General features: G+C 42.5%; 1 protein-coding gene across 2 annotated transcripts in view; it reads right to left on the bottom strand.

The window, feature by feature from the left end:
* The window catches only part of KLF7 (Kruppel like factor 7), a 63781-nt gene extending 48712 nt beyond the window's left edge, over positions 1 to 15069 (bottom strand). For both annotated transcript variants that reach the window (XM_030580566.1, XM_030580567.1), the window contains exon 1: positions 14878 to 15069. In XM_030580566.1, coding sequence (XP_030436426.1) covers positions 14878 to 14979 — 102 coding nt within the window. In that variant the 5' untranslated portion in view covers positions 14980 to 15069. The remainder of the gene's footprint in view (positions 1 to 14877) is intronic.
* Between the last annotated feature and the right edge of the window lie 5011 nt (positions 15070 to 20080).

Genomic DNA, 20080 nt, shown 5'->3' with positions numbered 1-20080 from the left:
GGATTCTCAGACTGAACCCTTGCCTTTTCCAGATACTTACTGATCGTCTGGGCCAAACTCTAATCATAGGCAGAAGAGGCCCTTGGGCCTGAACCAAAACTCACTGTGATCAACGACGTCAAGTATCGGAGTAGCCGTGTTAGTCTGTATCCACAAAAACAACAAGGAGTGGTTCTCCACTTGTGAGGTAACTCCCTTCTCATGTCTCATTATATAATGCCTGCATCTGTAATTTTTACTCCATGCATCTGAAGAAGTGAGGTTTTTTTACCCACAAAAGCTGATGCCCAAATAAATCTGTTAGCCTTTAAGGTGCCACCGGACTCCTTGTTGTTTCTGTGATCAATGGCAAGATTCTCTATTGACTGTAAAGAATTAGGATTTAATCCAAAACCCATTGTGTATAAACGCGGGCTTTCCTTAAAAGGTTTTCTTCTAGAGCCACTCCAGATGCTATATACAATGTACTCTCTTGACCCTGATTTTATAAATGAAACATTCTCATCTTCTGAGAATAAATCAGGGTGGATTTGATTTAAATCACTAGTCAGGAAGACTCAATTTGATCATGGATTTCTACATAAAAGTGCATTCTTGTTGGTTGTTATAACCTTAATACATATTCTTCACCACTCAGAGATAGATGTAGGTTTCATTTTTAGAAGGTACACACTATACATTTTAAGTGATTTATTTTGAAAACTTTTCAGATTAGTTTTAATCTATATCAGGAAATGAATGACCGTTTGGTTATTTCATTGACCAAAGGTAATTGAAGCAGATAGTTCACCTCCCAATGACTTCATAAATATCTCCAGTTCAACAGGTTAATCATTAATATTTGGAAGATTTTCTTGCCATGCTGTATTAGGAGGAGAACATCACCAGACAAACATTTAAATTGTTTTATTTAACTAAAACAACAATATTATGTATTCTGGATTTTTTCCTTCAACAGCAAACGCATAATATTTAAACAAAACAAGCATATGAATTTTTGAATTTAGTTAAACATTCAAGTTTTTTTAAATCAGGTTTTTGTTAATTTTTTTTAACTAAAATAGTTAAATGAAATATTTTAAAAAAACAAACAAAAATTAAATTGACGATGTCAGCCAGGTCAACATAAGAAATTTAAAATATTGGCTTCTGCAGCTAACTCAGTCATCTTCACCCTCATTTTCCTGTTTGTTCCTAATCTGGGAAAGAAAAACAAGCTGTCCTGCTTTTTCAGGTCCCAAACCATTTCGCAATTTGGAATGAATTAGTCCAAAGGAAGAAAATATTCTTCCTACACTGGCAGAAGAATCTACTGCTGTTAAAAGTGAGATGATCACTTCAACGGTCTCTGAATCCAAGTGCTTAAGTGACTTCCACCAGTTCACTGGTGTGACTTCCTTTAAAACATCGTCAGCAAACATATTTCTTGAATGGGTCACCCTTAGCTCTGAAGATTTATTATAATTGGCATTATGGAGTGATGATTGCTGGATGCATTTTTAAAAAATCCAATTTTTTTTTAAATTGTTTAAAAAGAAAAAATTGATTTTTATCCACTCTGGAATAAATCCAAATCCTGATTCTCATTTACACTAAGGTCCCTTTGCACCACGCTCGCAGTGCAGAGGTGCCTCTAAGTGGGCCTGACTCACCTACTATTCTGCATATCCTGCTGGAGAATTGCAGGAAGGCCCATGATGAGGTGTGTACACCACACAGACAAGGAAAGGGTTATGGTTTTATAGCTATATCATTTGTTATCATATTGTTATGCTACCTGGCCGCATCTGGACAGGGGTCCAGGTTTAAATAAAGTTGAAACCCCACCGGGGAAGGAACTGGGTGATTTGGAGAAGGAAGCACTGATTAGAAGGGCCATAGGGAACGAGAGGAAACGAGTTCTGCCGTTTGGGGTTGGTTTTGTTTTTTGATTGCACAAAAAATGTATCCCTTTCACAAGGGACGCAATGTACACCCCAGATAGCTCCCCACCCTTCCAAAGTGGGAGAAGGACATGGTTATGCTGTGCATACGCTGCCCCATTCCCCCCATATTTTCGTCACAGGAAGAAGAGCTAACACTTTTTCCTTGAAAGAAAATTCCTTGCTTGTATGTATTTCTTCCCATTATTTGCTACCTAAAAGGGTGCGGATGATGCTTATAGAATTCCTAACGCCATACTCACTAGAAATAAGCCAAAACAGTCAGCTGTGACTTAAAGGTCAATGGACAGTGTTAGGTTATTCATGCATTCTCTATTTCCTTCCAAAATGCCACTGGAAATAATACTTATGGAAAACCAGGAACTGCTTTATTCTTTATCAACAATCATTAAAATGGGCATATTATTTTTGCCCGGTTTTTATTTACTCCGTGTCTTGTATACTGTATAGAATGAAAGCACCTGGTTGTTGTGCTGTGATTAATTATACGTACTTTGCTTTTCTGTAGAACCTTCTACACAGAGGTCTCAAATGACTTGACAGATGTCAGGCCAGATCCTCAACTAATGTAAATCAACCAAGGCCCATGGAAATTGATGTAGAGCCACAACCGTCTATCAGGGTTTGTCTATGTGGGGCAGCAATGAGCATGGTCTACATGGGCCAGCTCGCCCGCAGCACGTTGGTGCCCTTTAGAAGTGACACCCTTGTAGTCCATGTAGACAAGTTCATAGTTGAGGATCTGACTGAGTCAGACAGACAAAACCCCAATGCAGAGCAGGTATTACTATTCTCATGTTATGCAGCGGGGGGGAAATGATGCATAACTGACCAGCCCAAGGTCTCTTGACTGCATGAGACTACTTTCCCCTCAAATATATGGAAGGCAACAAGAGATGAAAATGTGCCACCCTTTATTAAAGTCTCTTTTGGCCTAAAATGTTGAACAAACTGAAACTCTGCATTGGGGTTTTGTCTGTCTAACTCAGTCAGATCCTCAACTAAGAGCTTGTCTACATGGACTACAAACTGAAACTGAATGAACAAAAGGAGGTGCAGCTGGGGCGGAACTCACCAGATGAAGATGGAGAGTCAGCAAGAGAGAGTGTCCCAAAGTTGAGGGTTTCCAAATGACAAATGTCCTACTCACTCTTGAAAGCAGCATTCAAGACCCTAAGATTAAATGTCCCAATGGGGGCAGTGGACATGAAAGAAGGATATGGTCTCAACACTAAGCATGTACTTTCAAGAATAGCAAAAAATGGGGTTTTACTACAAGATGTACTCTCCTGCTCAACCATAGTAGAATAGTTTACAAGATTACAGTAGGGAGGTTAGGTAACTCAATGGATAATTTAGCTTCCTGGCATTCAGCCTGCACCTTGGGCCACTGTAGTCAAAAGCCACGTGTAAAGATGAATATACATTCAGTTTAATGGTCCCACCTGCGTAACTAGCAAGATTTACACTCTAGATTGATACAGGAGAAAATACAGATTAGCTGAAAAGGTAAATGGAGTTTGAGTTGAGGATCCCTGCAAATCAAGGTTGAGGTTGACTGGACAAGAAGCTCAGGCAGCAACATTTTGTAATGAAGTTATCAATAATTTTGGTGTCTAATGCTGCAATGGGCTTTCCACACTCAGCTCCTAAATATTATGACCGTGGTTTTCTAAAGACATTAGTGATTTTTGTTAATACCCAACTGGAGACAACTTAAAAATGGCTCCTGCTTTCAGAAAATAGGTGGGTGGTTCAGCCCTTTATGAAAACAATGGACCTTTGAGGTGTTTCCAGATGAAAACCTCAGCCCATCTTCCCATCATTCTCCCTCAAAATTCTTATCTTTAAAAGTAGTAGGAAAAAATATTTAAAATACCATTTTATGTAGATCAGCAAGCACCCTTTGCTTTTCCTTCAGTACCTAGAGACTATATATTTGGAGTGGAGAACTCCTCACTGCAGGATTCAACTTGGCATTTTGATTTCTCTGCTCTTTCTCAAAACACTTGTGGCTTATATCAGATATAAAAACAAAATAGAAAAGCCTACTGCAAACCGGCACATCTAACACAGAATATTTAATCAGGGTACCCTAAAACCTATCTGCTATCTTTCAAGAAAGATCAATACAGGAGTCACTCTTTGAAACCATAAAGCTGTCTCGTGAAAGTGGAAAATCAGGGCTGAATAAACATAAGAATGTCATTGTAGCCAAAGGAGGACTAGAGAGCATTGCTGTAGAATAGCCCAAACGGAATTTGAGGCGATTAGCATAGCTTCCTCACATGGCTCTGTGGACAGAATTCTTGAACCTGGAAGTATCATAATTCCTAGGGCTCCAATTCAGGGAAACATCTCTATTCAAGAAAGCACTTAAGCACATGCTTTAATACCCACTGAAGTCAGTGAAGTTTAACATATGTTTAAGTGTTTTACTGAAATGGGACCAAAGGGGCTGATCATACATTCGCTGAGGTCAATGGCAAAGCTCCCATTAACGTTGTACAGGATCAGTACCTAAGTGACTGAGGGCATGTCTATATTACACGCTGGATTGATGAGAAGTGATTGACCCAGCGGGGGTTGATTTATCACATCTAGTCTAGACACGATAAATCGACTGTCAAACGCTCTCCGGTACTCCACAAGAGTGAGAAGCGCAGGCAGAGTCGATGGGGAGCATCAGCCATCAACTTACCACAGTGAAGACACTGCGGTAAGTAGATCTAAGTAGAACAACTTCAGCTAGACAGGTTCCTCCCCCCCAGTGTAGACCAGGCCTTTCTCTGTATGGAAAGATCCCATAGAACGACAGAGGTGAAACCTGTAGGGTTCTATAGATATTACTCGAAAAGCCTACAGAATGATCACCTTTTAAAAAAAACTTCTAGAGAAAGAATGAGACACTTAAATTCGGCAGCATGGTTTAAATTCAGCAGCATGGTTTACTCACTTAAATTCGGCAGCTTGTCACCTCCTATTCTATAGGACTTTCCCATATGCCCTATTTTTCACAGGAAACTAGGTAGATTCTTCTTTAGATTTAGTTTGTACAGAACCATGTGACATCCACTTATCCCAAAGCTCCCAGCCACAGAAGCCATTAAAAGGGCTTTTATAAGCTATTTCAGTCAGCACATACATCATTGTCATACTAACCCCATATCCATCCATCTCTCTTCTCCGTACCCCGAGACACAGGCAACCTCTAAGTTACATCGCTGCCTCATTGCTCTCATACTGAGCAGACATGCAGTATTGCCAACTCTGGCAATTTTATTGACAATCTCACAATATATGATATTTCCCTTAAAATGCCGGCTCTTAGAGGTACGTGGTTATGTGAGAATCTCAGCTTTCATGTTTCTAAGAAATGAATACAATTCTAGCTTTCATGGCTGTGCAGAAAAGCCTGCAAACATGACCTAGTTATACGCAAAGGGCTCAGAACCGGAAGAACCTCCCATTTTTAATCTCATGATTTTGTGGGGCCCTGACATGTGATACAGTATTGGAGTGGGAGGTAAGTTTCTGGAAGAGTAGAGAGGTATAGAGTTATCAAACCTGGTATTAATCTCTTCTAGGTCCTAGGCAGGGATGGTGGTGTAACCAATCTTGCTCAGTTTTTATACCCCCTGAAGCAATCTTATTCAATCTTATTCACTGCACTTTGCTTCCCCAATTACTCGTTTTCAAATGCACAAAAAGAGAATAAAAGCCACTCACACCACATCTTTCCACCCATTCAATCCACACAACAATGCAAAAGGTTTCACCAAACAGGCACTACATAGGAATTCCAGTAGACAGTGAAGGCAGCCTCTCCACTGCTAACATGTCAGAGACAAAGCAGTTTCTGGTTTGATGCTTTCCATATGAAGCATCTTCCTTCCCTCACCCTCAACCACCCTTTTTCATACTTCCTTACTCACATGGCAGCTCTTAGTAGCTCCAGTTGAGGGGGATGGTTTTGCAGAGCACTGTGCGTTTTCCAGCCTGACAAGGAAGGTAATATATGGCTACAAAAAAGTTTCAACCAGTTCATTGGCTGAATTAAGCCTTGTAGAGCAAGCTATGCTTTGGCCAATGCACTGGTAAAACCACCATGCAATTGCAGGAGACGAACAAAAACATGGAGCTTTTCATCTCCCCCTGTACAGTTGAAAGGGGAACCAGCATAAAGGTTCTAAGTAACCTCAAACCATTCAGGGACAGCAGGTTCCTAAGTTAGGGACAAGAAGGAACTGGCACGAAAGCGGAAGCCTCATGCAGAGCCAAGCCTTACACTTCACGGGGCAACAGACAACGGGCCCAAGCTTCCAGAAAAAGGGGTAGGGAGTCAAGTGAGACAATCAGCAGCCTCTCTCTTCATTCCCACCAGCAGAAGAAAATCTGATGGGGAGTTGATTCCTGGCTATCTAGCGTGGGGTTGAGGAATGATCAGTGAACTGCAGAACTTGGAAGGGCCAGGAAGCCCAAAAGAGCAGGGCTCCAAGTGGTTGCTTACACTTGGAAAGGGACGCTGGCCATTTAAATGTCACATTATTAAAACCAAACGACTAACAGCGCATTAGCTCATCAGGAGCAAAAGCATTTTTGAAAATCTAATTTACTTGTCGTGCTCCCTGCATTTCTCCCAGCAGGGCAATCAAAAGCAACCAAGGCACTTTCACTTTCGTTACTAGTTACTTTCACTTTCGGGTAACAGCGCTGGAACGTGGTAGTGTTGGCCCTGCCAAAACAGCAGCTTGGCTGGGTTCTTTGTTTTGTTTTTTCCTTTTAAAATTCTGCTTCCCATGGAAATATTTCTATTGATAGTAGGCTTTGTAAAGAGCTATACTTATCTGCAAAGTCTAAATGTGTGGCCAAACAGACTTGATGGCATTGCCCCTTTGACGCTGACCTTGAGATACTTGTACATAACAGAATAATTTATAAATCTGGATAGTTATTGGAACAATTTTCTGTGCGCCAATGTCCTTTTCCTTCAGATCCCTCCTGAAAATCCATTTTCTCCACAATGCCTTCCTATGCTCTGCAACTACTCTTCAATTCATTTTAGTGTCGGAACTGTTCCCCTGTATATCCTATAATCTTTAGGCCCCAGTTCTTCAGTTGGATCCACAGCTGCCCAGAGCTTTGGTGATTCAGCTGTGGGATTGGAGCTTTAAACTCTTCAAAGCATGGAATTTCTACATCGAGATTGGATGTTTTTCTAAGAGAGAAGCTCTAGTTCAAACAGGAATTATTTCAGGGAAGTTCTGTGGCCTGTGTTAGACAGGAGGGCAGATTAGGCGATCACAGTGGTCCATTCTGGCCTTGGAATCCTGACTTCAGTGATTTATGTATTTACCCAAAGTCCTATTTTTTTTAAAATGACATTGGCATTTAGGTGCTTAATTACTGTTGACTTTCAATCAGACTTAGTGACTTAAGCGCTTTTGAAAATTATATCCTTTATCTTTTTGCATGTTTTAGAGAATGCCCTATGTGTCCTTATGGCTCTCTCTAAAGCAACGTATGCAGTGCACAGACAACTGCATACAAGAGTATCGAGGTGTGGAACCGTTCTGGATTAGAAGGGGGTACCTCAGATTTACAGAAAAGGGGAAAGTAAGCACCCATTCCAATCAAAAACTTTAAATGCCACATCACGTTGAAAGATCAATAGATTGTTTTCTTTCGGTGTCTGACATAAGTTTCCTATTCACCACCTTCCTTTATACCTCTACCTCTCTGTGAAATTTAGGTCAAGTTAGTTCTACCTGCTGTTTTCTCTAAGATGTCATAGACTAATTACATACATTCTGGGAGGTGGAGCAGTGGAGGTGGGGGATTAAGCTTACATGTAAGAACAATTTTTTAACCAGAGGCAAGATTGTGAGCACTGCTGAGAGCTATTAGAGACGGGGAGCTGTCCCACAGTTTCAGCAGATATCAGTCCAACGAATGTAGGGAATTAAACACCAGGAATATAGTGTAGTAAATCTCAGAATGAGCAAGCTATCTTAGATCTGCATCACTGCAGTGTCTGAGCATCTCCCAGTCTTTATCCTCACGTCAGCCCTGGGTGCTAGAGCTGTGCTGTTATCCCCATGGTACAGATGGGGAACTGAGGCACAGAGAGATTAAGTGACTTGCCCAAAGCCTGTGATGGAGCAGAAATTGAACACAGGACTCACACAGGCTCTCACACTCACCATTGGACCATCCTTCCTTACAAGCTAATGTTGGGAATATAATGGGTGATACTCTACATAGGGCCCGATTCGCTGCCACTTGCTCTTCTGTGGATTGTAGGCACTGCCCAAAGGGCTTACAACCTGTCTCTTACCATGTACGTGTAGAGCAGTGTTATTAACTCGGGGTACTCCTCTGAGTCTCAGAACACGTGGTGTTTTTTCTTAAAGCTCCAGCTTGTGGAATCATGTAATTATCTGAGAATCTCAGCTTGCAAAGAATATATAAAAAATTAAGCCCATGACAAAAGTGCAGTTAACTTCAACATTGTAGGGTCAAGGGCATAATACACCTTTACAAAACATTTCAGTTAAACACACACATTCTCCAACCAAGTCAAAATCAGGGGAGGGAGGGGGAGAAAAGGAGCTCTTTCCTCAACAGATTTTAGTTACTGGGCCAATTGAGCTCCTTAGTCCTGACCCCAAATACACACACATTCTTACGAAGATGATGGCTGATATCATTAGCAGACACTAATGGAGGCATAGGAAATGGACACTTTCTGGAGGAACCTGAAGTTTGAAGGCAGGGGGTAGAAATCACAGAAATGATGCTTGTCGTTCCTGGGCCGTGCCAGCCTACTCCTATTAGAAAGGATGGAGTGGGAAGTTTTGCAGGTTTCTAGAAGAAGCTGTAGCATAGGATGATAGTCATAAGGCACCTGAAAGTACCGGCAGGGGAAGGAGGGCAATGAATGTGAATGAGAGAGAGAGAGAGAGAGAGTGTGCAGCACCATTCTTACAAAGCTCCATTATCACCTGCTTGGTTTCGCTTTATGGTCCTAAGCCAGTGTCCATTGCAGTCAATGGAAAATCTCTCACGGACGCCAATTGACTTTGAATGACCCTCTTTGTGGGTGAGGGCCACCTGTCCAACTGTGACAGGCTTAACCTGGAATAAAATCTGTATCTTCTACGCTGACACTTAATTTACTGAACCCCAATGCCACACTCGCCTGAGAAGATGAACAAGCTGTCTTCTTCTCTATAACAAAGAATTAAAAATAACTTAATATAGTTACAGATTTAAATGGAAGCTGCTTCCTCCCCATGCCCTTGTGAAATATGTCCTAATAGAGAACAGGGTTCCCCACAATGGAGAACCTGTAATAAGGCCTCAAAGGATTCAACAATATACAGAAAAATATTAAAGACAATTCACCTCCACCCTGAAAAGCCAAAATATGAAGCTATAACTGCATGGAACTGAAAATCTCCTGCCATTTCAAAATGATAGTACCTCTATTTCGTCTGTGTATATTGTGTGTGCGCGCACGCATGTGTGTATTGCGAGTGAGAGAAAGAGACAGGAGTATGTATATGGCGGGCGGGCTGTATATATATATACATACACGTACACAATCTCACATTAGAATAGTTTATATATATATAATGTGTGTATAGACTCCAAATTATTTTTCTTTAAAGCACAAATACTCATTTGATTTCATGACCATGAGCTTCCACTATAAAAAAAAATATGCATTTGGTAATTGTATCTTTTTAACTATACTAAATAATAGAGAATATTTTCCCATTTAGTACCTTCACTATTAAAAGAAATACATTTACCCAATCTGAAGATCATACACAAGTCACGCATTAAATCAGCTATTTTATCCTTATAATGGAGTTTGCAGGTCTCTTTTGTGTCTACACATTTATACCAGTAATACTAAGTGCCAAGAAGTGATAATATAAACAAGGTTTCCTGTAAGTAAGGGACGCAAAAAATGATATGAACAGTGGCTCCAGTTTGCTGATTTGATATTTTTAAATTTATTTTTGGAGGGTGACAGGAGCCTGCTTTCAGTTCCTTTAGCAGACAGCGAGCCTGTATACGGGTATTGAACATGGCTCACAGTCCAAATACATTGCATCACACATGTGGCTGTTCTTGGAAGTCAACCATTTCTGCAAGTTATCCTCAGGAGGCCTGATGTGCTACAAGCACTTAGAAATGTGTTTCACTGTGACTGGAACCAAGATGAAATTGCAATATTAGAGGAGATGGTTTAGTTTATGTAGTGGCCAAGTATGCCATTAAACTAGAACAATGAGGAGAGTGAGGAGGTAGGAACATTCTACAATGTAATTTATTCCTTTCCAGTAGCAGTGGAAATTTTTCCTTCAGGCCTGAACCTGACCCTATCTGCCAAATATAAATCGGAATCAACTAACAGAGTTCTTCTAGATTAGTCACATCATAATACAGTAATACATTGCACTTACATAGCACAAGGATCTCAAAGCACTCTCCTGGCATTAAACTATTTAGCCTCACAATGCCCCAGTATGTATTATTAAGTACTGTATTATCATCACTCATTTAACAGAGAGGAAAACATTTGCACAAAGATTTGCTCAAGGATACGCTGGGGAGAAGAGGAAGGGTGTCTACAGCAGAGCCAACCCCTCCCCCTCCCCGATTTCTCGAGTCCCAGTCCAATGTCTCAACTCATCCTTTCTTCCTGTTCTAGTGTAAGAGAAACCAAGCTTAGTTCATCTAAGAACTAAAGAATCATCCTAGAGAGAAGGAATTCAAATTAGACTAGAAGCATCAACCCCTATGTTTGGAATCATATTTCTTTTTATCAGAAGAAGAGTTCCTGTTTCCAGTCCTCCCGGCAAATAGGAACTCTGACCCCACCCCTGACAAAACCTGGGAGAATGGGAAGGGCTTGACACCCAAACTCGGCTAATTTCAGAGTTCCCCTGGAAGCGTGAGGCCATAAGCATAGAGACCCTGTGCCTCAGCCCATCTACGGGCTCCCCTACTCTGATAGCAGGGATCCACTTTAGTTGCACTACCAAAGTCTTCCATGCCAGAGGCTAACCCTTGGGGTCCTCCTTTAAAGGGATGAGAGGCCTTGTAGAAAAAGGAATGCAGCCCCCAGCTGTTCCCTGACCCTTTTCCCACTGGTGGATTCTGCACCCTGGGAAGTCCTTCCTAAAGCCCAAAGAAGGGAGGGGTGGTTGTCATGGGGCAGCGGATGCCTCCCTCCTATGGAGTTGCACATCTGCAAGTGGATGATCCCCTCTGCACACAGCTCACCTAGTCCTGTGTCTTCACAGGATCAGGCAGATCTCTCCAAACCCCTCCCCTCCACCGGGGGTAACATGCTGTGGATCAAAGGCACCTCCTGACCTTTTATTGTTTGAAATCTGCTTTTCACACCCTCTACAGGTCTCGTTCAATATTCCCAGAGTGTCACATCTGGTGAATACCTCACAATAACAGTGCACGTGAACCCAGGGTTCCTTACAGTATAGGACAGGCAGGGAGGATTCATGCCGGCTCGGGCTTCCCCCTCTGAACAGGGTCCTAACATGTAGTCAGCTCATAGGAATGGATACCAATGAAGATGGTTCAAATAAGAGCCACAGTGACGCACTGGAGGCCCATTTACAGAATCCGTCCGAGCTACCTGGCAGTTGAAATACACCCTGGGCCTGATTTTTAAACATTCTGAGCCGACTACCACATCTATTGTCGATGAAAAAGCAATATCGTGGTAAATTGTGGTCCAGACCCTCCATTCCTTGCTCAGGCAAAATTCCCACTGATCTGAGAGGAGTTTTGCCTGACAACAAAATCAGGCCTTAGGGAACTGCAACATTAGTTAGCAAGAATTAGGCACCAAAGATTACACCCCCACATAAAAATAATCTAAACACACAGCACCTTCAGATTCCATCTTCAATTTCAAACACGCAAGCCTTCCCATGTTTACAATGTAAGCTATGTTCTCCCTCTCCCTCTTGAAGTCCACACATATAAATACATTTTTAATCTCCTCCTACCAAAAATCTGTTCACTTTGCACTTACAGGTTGGGCTGTCTAATGACTGTCTTATTTTAACTTCCAACACTAATTAAGAGAAGCACAGATACTAAATTTCCTCTCACTTCTGTTGCGGGGGAGGGGAGGGGAGATCAGTTGAGTGCATGCAAGTGTTTAGCAACCAGTCTGAGCCGTCACTGCAATTAGTGATGCACATTTCATAATCGGAAACACTAGCAGTTGCATGCAACTGTCCCTACTACACACTTCACCAAGCAGCCACAAAACAGTGGCCCAAACTAGGGACAAAAGGAAGAAGGTTGTGTTAACAATTTCACCTAGCTTTAGGGTAAAACTATCAACAGCCCAGATGTGTCTTTATAGTAGAGAAGGAGTTTTTAAACTGGCACACGCTAACCTCTCTATCACCAGTGTTATAAGCCTGTTAAACAAGAAACAACTTTTACCGACAACGTGATAAAGAATCTTGCTCTTCACCCTCTGAACCATACTGTTGCCATCTTAAAAGAGACTAGAATAATCTTCCAAAAGACTGCCGCATTGCTGGTGGAAGAGGTAGTATTCTGGATCGTTACTGTAGTATTTATATTGCACTGGGTTTTCATTTGAAGAGATGTTAGAATGATCCGTTCAAGTGCTTTCACTTAAAATTAAGGTGGCTACTTTACATTCTAAGGGGGCTCCGTGTAATGGATTACTGCCCCGGGAAGAGGAGAGGCAAAGACAGACATTACTAGTTATCTGTCTCCCAAAAGCACGGTCTCCAGATTACCACCTTTAAAGGGAAACAAATGGAAACCACACATGTCCCTGAAAGCTTTTTAACCTGATTATGACAACCGAAAGAGATTAGGAAGACAAAACACTTCTCTTTTTCAGTTGGTTTTACTTTGTACATTTGACAGCACCTTGTGCACCAGTCAGCTTCACTGTTCCCTGTGTCAGCCAGTTTTCCCCCAGTTGCTTGCGTGGAGACTTCACACAGCAACAGAGGAGGAAAAACATTATAAAAATAGGATGTACTATAAAACAACAAGAATTGGCCTGGGGACTGAAGGGAAGAGGTAGCCTGTGAAAATGGTCTTAGCTCCTTTTCTAAAAATTAGCTAGATTTTTTTAAGTGATGGTGTTCCTTTAAAATGTAGCTTTTACAATAGGATTGCTTTGATACACTATTGCAGAAAGTGAACTGCTTCCCTTCCTTGTATGTAGTGAGGCAGCAGTAGACAAAGTATCACATACAGTATCTGCCTTAGGCATGCTGGTTGTGTCAACAGATTATCTCACATTCAAGGGTCTAGACTGTTATTAATATGCAACTGATTCAACAGCAAGGACAATGCAGAATTAAATGGGGATTCTAAAATGAAATCATATTAACCGCTTCAGTTTAATTTAGCATGTTAAAAGTCTAAAGGAAACCAGATGTGACTGTTACCGAGGTGCAGACTGAATATTAATAACAAAAAGTGTTTCCCCCTTTGTAGTAGTAAGCAAAGTTGGACTGTCCAATTGCAAATGAAATCTGAAAATGTTTGCCCCAGGGCTGCCAGTAAGCCTTTCATAAAAGAAAGCTGAAGCCAAAATAATTTGACTAGGTAAATCTCCAAGTATCCAAGCACAGCTCAAGTAGGTAACAATGCCACAGATTGTCCTGGAGTCCTACCATCTACCCAGAAACAAAAACAAAAAATCCTACCGCCCACTTACTAGAGAACTAACACATGCTAGCCTTGTGCTGGCAAATATTGCACTGGGTCAATGCAAACTGAAATCCAGCGGTCATTAGTCTTAACCTACTTCTGTCACAGGGTATGTAAGTTACATGAGCGCCACATGCCATTCTACCCACCCCTGACTATTCTTATAGACTTGTCGATTTTTTTAAGAGACACTAATTTACAGAATGTTGACAATCTGACTAACTTTTAATCACATCAGGCAACACAGTAGCTTAGCTCTTATCCTGCTATAATGAGGAGCCCTCTGTTTTTTCCTCCAGTATCCCAGTTGATAGTTATTTATGGTCAGTTTGTATGTGGGCTGGTCATAACTTTTATACATCTCACCCATTTCTCTATAAACAACTCTTCTCCTTGATATTATTTAGTCATGTCACCCATCATTTTTAATGCATTCATAATACCAGATTTCCACCTTTAGAAGTACTCCAGTTCCTTCTGCATATTAACCCTATAGTGTCTCAGTACACCCTGGTGGTTGAAACCAGCCTGAAATGTTACTGTCTTAAACCAGTTTAAGATACAACAAGAAGTTTTATCTGTCCAGAACAATTCAAAAATCAGTTGTCTTTCTTATTCCAGATTTCACTTACTGTCTTTTGCTGTTGATACCATTCCCACCCCCAGCACATCTCTAAATTAAGGTAGGATTTTTAGTGACACATATTAATTACCAGGAAAAAAAGAATGATCTATTCCGTTTCCACCAGCTGCCAGTTGTCAACACTGGCTGGAACAAGTGATCAGCCTTGTTTCAAAGAACAAAAAAAAAATCACTAAGCTTTAGGAATAATAATAAAAAACAAAACCCAAAGAATGTCACCGGATCTCAGATACTGCCTGGTGTGTTTGTATGACTGAAGGTAGAAAGCTTTGAATGGACTGCTCTGTTTCTAATTGCAAATATATATATATATATATATATATATATATATATATATATATATATATATATATATATATATATATATATATATATATATATATATATATATATATATATATATTAAGGTGTTAGCCCCGCACACAAAAAACCTCCAAATTAAGTATTAAAGAAAAATAAAATAAAATCAGAAATGCAGCCTCAACGCACCGACTGTCTGCACTTAAAAGATTTACAGGAGTAATTTAAATGGTTCACCTGCTGCCAGTTTTCCTCCAAGGATGGCAACGCTGAGAAGTAGCCGGTGTCGTGGACAAGCTGTAGTTCCTGGAATATACTATAACTAGCCAACACATCCATGCTGCTGCTGAGCAAAACCCTTTTGTTTTGTTTTGTGTTTGTTTGTTTGTGGTGGGGTTTTGTTTTTGATCATAAAAAACAACAATAGATACAATGTCCCCTTTTTGTTTTGTCTCTGTCACACTGTTAAAAAAATCAATTCAGGAAAGAGAAGGGAGGGAGAAAAAAAACCCCAGTGAGAATGGCTAGGTGCACCCAATATGTACAGGGCAAACAGCAGCCAGCAAAAGAGGGGGGACTCTTCCACTTGTAGTAAATGCAATTCCCTTCCAGGGCTCTAATCACTCCACTTCTTGGACCAGGAAGGGGGAATGCAAACTCACTGACACGAAACTGCCATCTATTTCTGCATTGCTGCTCGCTGCTCAGTGCAATCTTTGCTCTTTATTTTTGGGAGGTTGCATTTTTTTTTCTCGCGATCGCTTTTTTTCTCAGCCCCCATTGTCCCCCCCTTCAAAGCCAATCCCCCCCGCCTCAATCCTGCAAGCTCAGAGCCCCCCCCGTTCTCTTCGTCCCCCTCCCCTCCCATCTTTTCTCCGCGCAGCTCTTGAAGGAAGCTGTCCATTAAGACAACGCGTGACCATGTAAGGCGAAAAGGGGGTGGTGGGGGGAGGCCATGAAGTCACTGAAGCCCAATGAGGGCCAGAAAGAAGGGGTCGGAGGCGGAGCCTGGCACGGAAGGGCCGTGCGGATTGGATGGGGGTTGATCTCCCCGCTGCCTTACAAGGCAGGCTACGGCGAGCTATTTTTAGAGGGCTATATAAGGGGCGCACGGCTGCGCGCGCCTGCCTGGGGATGGGAGAGGGGGTGATGGAGAGACTCGGGCCCTAGCTGTGGGCGAGCCGTGTGGGGAGGTTTGCAAAGAGAGCCCCGTTAGCTGCGGGCTGTCCGTAAAGAGACACAGCAGGTAGGAGCTCGCCCCGTGCCCGGCTCCCACGCCGAGCTGGGCCAGCAGCGTGCACACACAAAGACCCACACCATCACCCCCTCCCTGCCCCACCAAGGGTGCACCAGGGCTCTGAAATCTGCAGCCTCGGGTGGCATCTGAATTGCAAAAACCCAAGTGTTTCGGGGAGACGGACTTGCTCGTTGTTTACCGTTGTAAGGAGAGAAGCGCCACTCTTAAAATACAAGGCACAGCCGGGAGGGGAGGGCAACACTCTGTTCGGAAGGAAGTAGGATCTGGCTTCTGGTCTCTTTTATTTAGCTGTCTGTTCCGCCCCAGGAGGAGAGTATCAGCCCTTCTCTGGAACGTGCCACCGGAACCAAATCTTTTGACTGGAACAAGGGGAGAACAAGGTGAAGAGAGTGGAGGAAAGACATTCAGTGTAATCAGAGCAGAAAAGCAGAGAGTTAAATCCAGGCTCTCTGCTTTACCCCTGTTCTGCAGACTTAGCTACATCTAGTGTTCTGCTCGCCAGCTCCCTAACTCCAATGTGAGCGCCCCTACTACTTTTCTTCCCATGCTGATCCCTGAAGGGGGAGGATCTGTAGAAAAATTCCGAGTCCCAGTCAACAGCTGATTGGGAGCGGGCACGTCAGACTGATGTGTAAATTATAAGGGGTGAGAGGGGAAGACTAAATAGCGTTACAGCAGGTGTGTGAAATCTGTTGGCATATGAAGGATTTGGGAGTGAGTCTTAGATGCGTGCCCAGCGTCTGTGTATATTGTGGATATCTAGCCCAGACAAGGATAATGCAGCCTCTGAGAAGCAAGAAGTGCTGAATGTTAATAAGGCTGGAATACCTCCATAAATGTACATGTATTTATTAAGTCAATAGAGATTTATCAAAGCATTTAACCGGGCTTAGCTGTTACTTGAGCCTCCTGCATACTAGTTTGGGTTAGCTAGTGAGCTGTTTGACCGTAAATGGGTAGTGTGATGGCAGCTTCCCCAAATTGCTCTTGGAGCCGGGCAAAGTTGCGTTTCTGCTTTTGGAATGATTGCAGAAGTGTGACTGTGCTCATTTAAAGATGGTGGTTTTTTCCAGTAATAGGAGAAATATGTTCTCTTTGTCTCTCTTGAATTCAGAGGGCCCGTGAGTCCCATCAGATTCACAGCCAGGGCCATATCCTGCCATCATTCAGCGTGCAGAGCTCCCTGCAATGCCCCTTTGCTGGGGACCCTTGAGTGTGAGGGTCGGAATGGTTATCAACATAAACAGATTTTGCCACAGATGCTGCCGTGTACTCTCAGGCCATCTGGTTTTGCAACAGTTGCATCACCACTTTTTTGCCCTTACATGAATAAGATGAACACATTTAGCCACTATCTATTTCTGCAACCCAACCTGAGTTCCTGGGCCAGATTGTCAGCTGATGTAAATTGGAATAGCTCCACTGACTTTAGTGGAGCTGTGCTGATTTACACCAGCTGAGGATCTGGTCCCTTAAGTGTAGCTCACAGTAATGTTCAGGTATAAAGTAAACTCTCTGGCAGTAATGATTTTTGTATGTGTTTTGTCCCCTTCTGATTTTTTTGTGGAAAGAGACAATCAGGGCCAAATTATGGGGAATGGTGTTTTCTAGCACTGACTTCACATTAAATGCAATAATTCTGCAGCTGAAATTTATGTTTGGAGGAGATATAATTTTGGATTCTGTAAACAATAATCAGGAGCGAAGATGGGCTTGGGGACTATACAAATAAATGTCTTTGGCACTGCGAAAGGACACGTTCTTTTAGATGTGGGGTTGTTTTGAAAAATAGTTGGATGGTTCGTGGACTTGATCAAAGGGTGCTCAGTCTTTCACCTCTGCAACCTGCACAGTTCACTGGTGATGGTGTATTACTGTTTATTGGCAGTTCAAAGGTCTGTTTGGGAGGGAAAAAAAGCATTTCCTTTCTCTCTCCATTCACTAGCCCATTGTAAAAGAACTAACCCATTTGGCAGAGGAGAAGAGAAGCTTTGTACTGGCTTTATCTGTGCTGGAGGTGTTCTGAGGATAGAAGTCATCAGTTTCCAGGGTTTATTGGTCTCCCAGAGTAGTGACAGATTTTCTGAGCACATGGTAAAGATCCTAATGAAAGGACCAGAAAAGAAAATTCCAAACCAAGAGGGTCAAATATGATAGGAAACAAGACAAGGCAATTGTTACACAGCTACTGTACCTAGAAAAACGTGTTTTAGAAAAAGCTTTCAGTGAGCATTTGTCCTTCATAGATCATCTTTGGAAAACGATTTCAGAGCAAGAAACTTGTAATGAAGCTGTACTTGGCCTGTTTAAGGGTACAGAAGATGAAGACTACTGAATTTGCACAATTTAGACTGTTTAAGTCTCCATTTCTATCTACTGATTTGAGAGTTTCCCAGGGCTGAAAAAGCTCTTTACGCTGCATCTCTAGCCTTGAATCAGATGTCACTTTTTAATAGTTCTGCGCATCTACAATTTTAATAAGCAAGGTGCTGAGCAGTTGGACCCCCAGAGCTAAGGACTTCCTCTTTCAAAATGATTAACCTGTGGTTTTGTTTTAGCACTTTCCATTTCTAAAAGGGAGAGGATCTTTTCCGTTTTCTAGGCCTCCATTTAGGCCAGTTTCAGCTCTCTCATACACTCATGCCCATCTGGAGTAATGCCATTGGTTTCAGAAAGGGACGATTTCCATTTTCACTTACCCCAGTGCAGATCTGTAATGGAGTTACTCCAGATTTAGACTGGTGTAAGTGAGAGCAGAATTGGGCCTTTATGGCTTGGGGATAGATTGCTCTAAGCTCCAGGTTGTCGGTCCCTTCTGACAGACGACCTTATAGGAGTCTCCTGTGATACGGTACTGATCAATTTCACTTTCTTGCCCTACCTGTCGTCAGAGATTTCTGCTTTGGATCATCGTTTGTTTTGATTTTATTTCTTTCAAGCTTCTCTGGCTAACCCTGCACATGGGGAAATTACTATATCTCTGTCCTCCTAGAAAAGGCTGCTCTCAAGTAGGGCACTACACTGCTGGACACCAGCTGAGAATCTAGCCAGCAGTCTTTTATCAGGCCGCATGGTTACTAAAGGCCAGACTTTGCCATTCGATATAGACATGCGGCTCCCGTTAGTTTCAGAAGGACTGCATGCTTGTAGCTGAAGGCAGAATTTGGCCTTAAGCCTTAATGTGAAGATCTGTGCTAAGATTCCGGCCACCTGCCTGGAAATGATTCAAAGGGCATCACTCCATGGTTTCCAGGAAGGTGTTTAATTTTTATTATCTGCAGCATTGTGGATATTCTGCTTAGATGTTGGTTCAGAAAGCAGGCTCTGTCTTTCTCTTAAAGCCAGATGGGAGTTCTCCTTTGACAGTGTTGGAAATGTCTGAACCCTGGAACTGACGCTACTCCATTTAGCCTACACAATCTTCTCTGTGCAAAATGCACCACGCAACTGTGCTGATTCAGGAGCAGCGAAGGAAGAAGTCATTAGAGAGCAGCGTAGGAAGGAGTCGTTTCCTGCTCCACCCTGGCTCCAGGGGTAGTAATCTGCTACTGGCCACTACCATTAGCAAAGTGCAACTCCTCCTCCCATGACCCAGCCACACTTCCCAGCACACTGAGTGACACCTAACTCTTACTTACAGACTAGTTTTCATCAGTAGATTGCAAAGTGCTCTACAAATTAGGCAGTATTCAGATGGGGAAACTGAGGCACAGAGAGAGGACGTGACTTGCCCAAGGTCATCCAGCTGTCTAGTAGCAGAGACAGAAAAGATCTCAGGTCTCCTGAGCCTTAGCCCAGTGTTCTGTGCACTAGGCCTCTCTGCCTCCACCAAACCTTGCTTGTGGGTGTGGAATTATTGGGCTCACAGGCCCAGAGCGCCAAAGGTATTTAGGTGCCTGACTCTCATGGGAGTCAGGCATCTAAATACATTTGAGCATCTGGACCACAGTGCCTTCATACCCTTATGGAGGCCCAATGTCCAGGGAGGCTGCACATGAGTTTCGGGCGCATCTCTTGACCCCTTGCATCCCTACTCAACTGCATAGTCTGAGTCACCATCTGATCCTCAGCGAATCGGATGACCGCATTGGCAATGGGAGCGGTTTGCGCCATTGATTTTGATTTGCATTTTTGGCACCCAAGAGCAATGGTGGCTTTTAGTCCTGGGGTGGGGAGCGGGGA

The sequence above is a fragment of the Gopherus evgoodei genome, chromosome 11 (genome assembly GCF_007399415.2).
Source record: "Gopherus evgoodei ecotype Sinaloan lineage chromosome 11, rGopEvg1_v1.p, whole genome shotgun sequence".
Taxonomy (NCBI): Eukaryota; Metazoa; Chordata; order Testudines; family Testudinidae; genus Gopherus; species Gopherus evgoodei.
The sequence above is the reverse complement of the archived record's forward strand: the minus strand, read 5'-3'. Positions and strand labels throughout refer to the sequence as shown.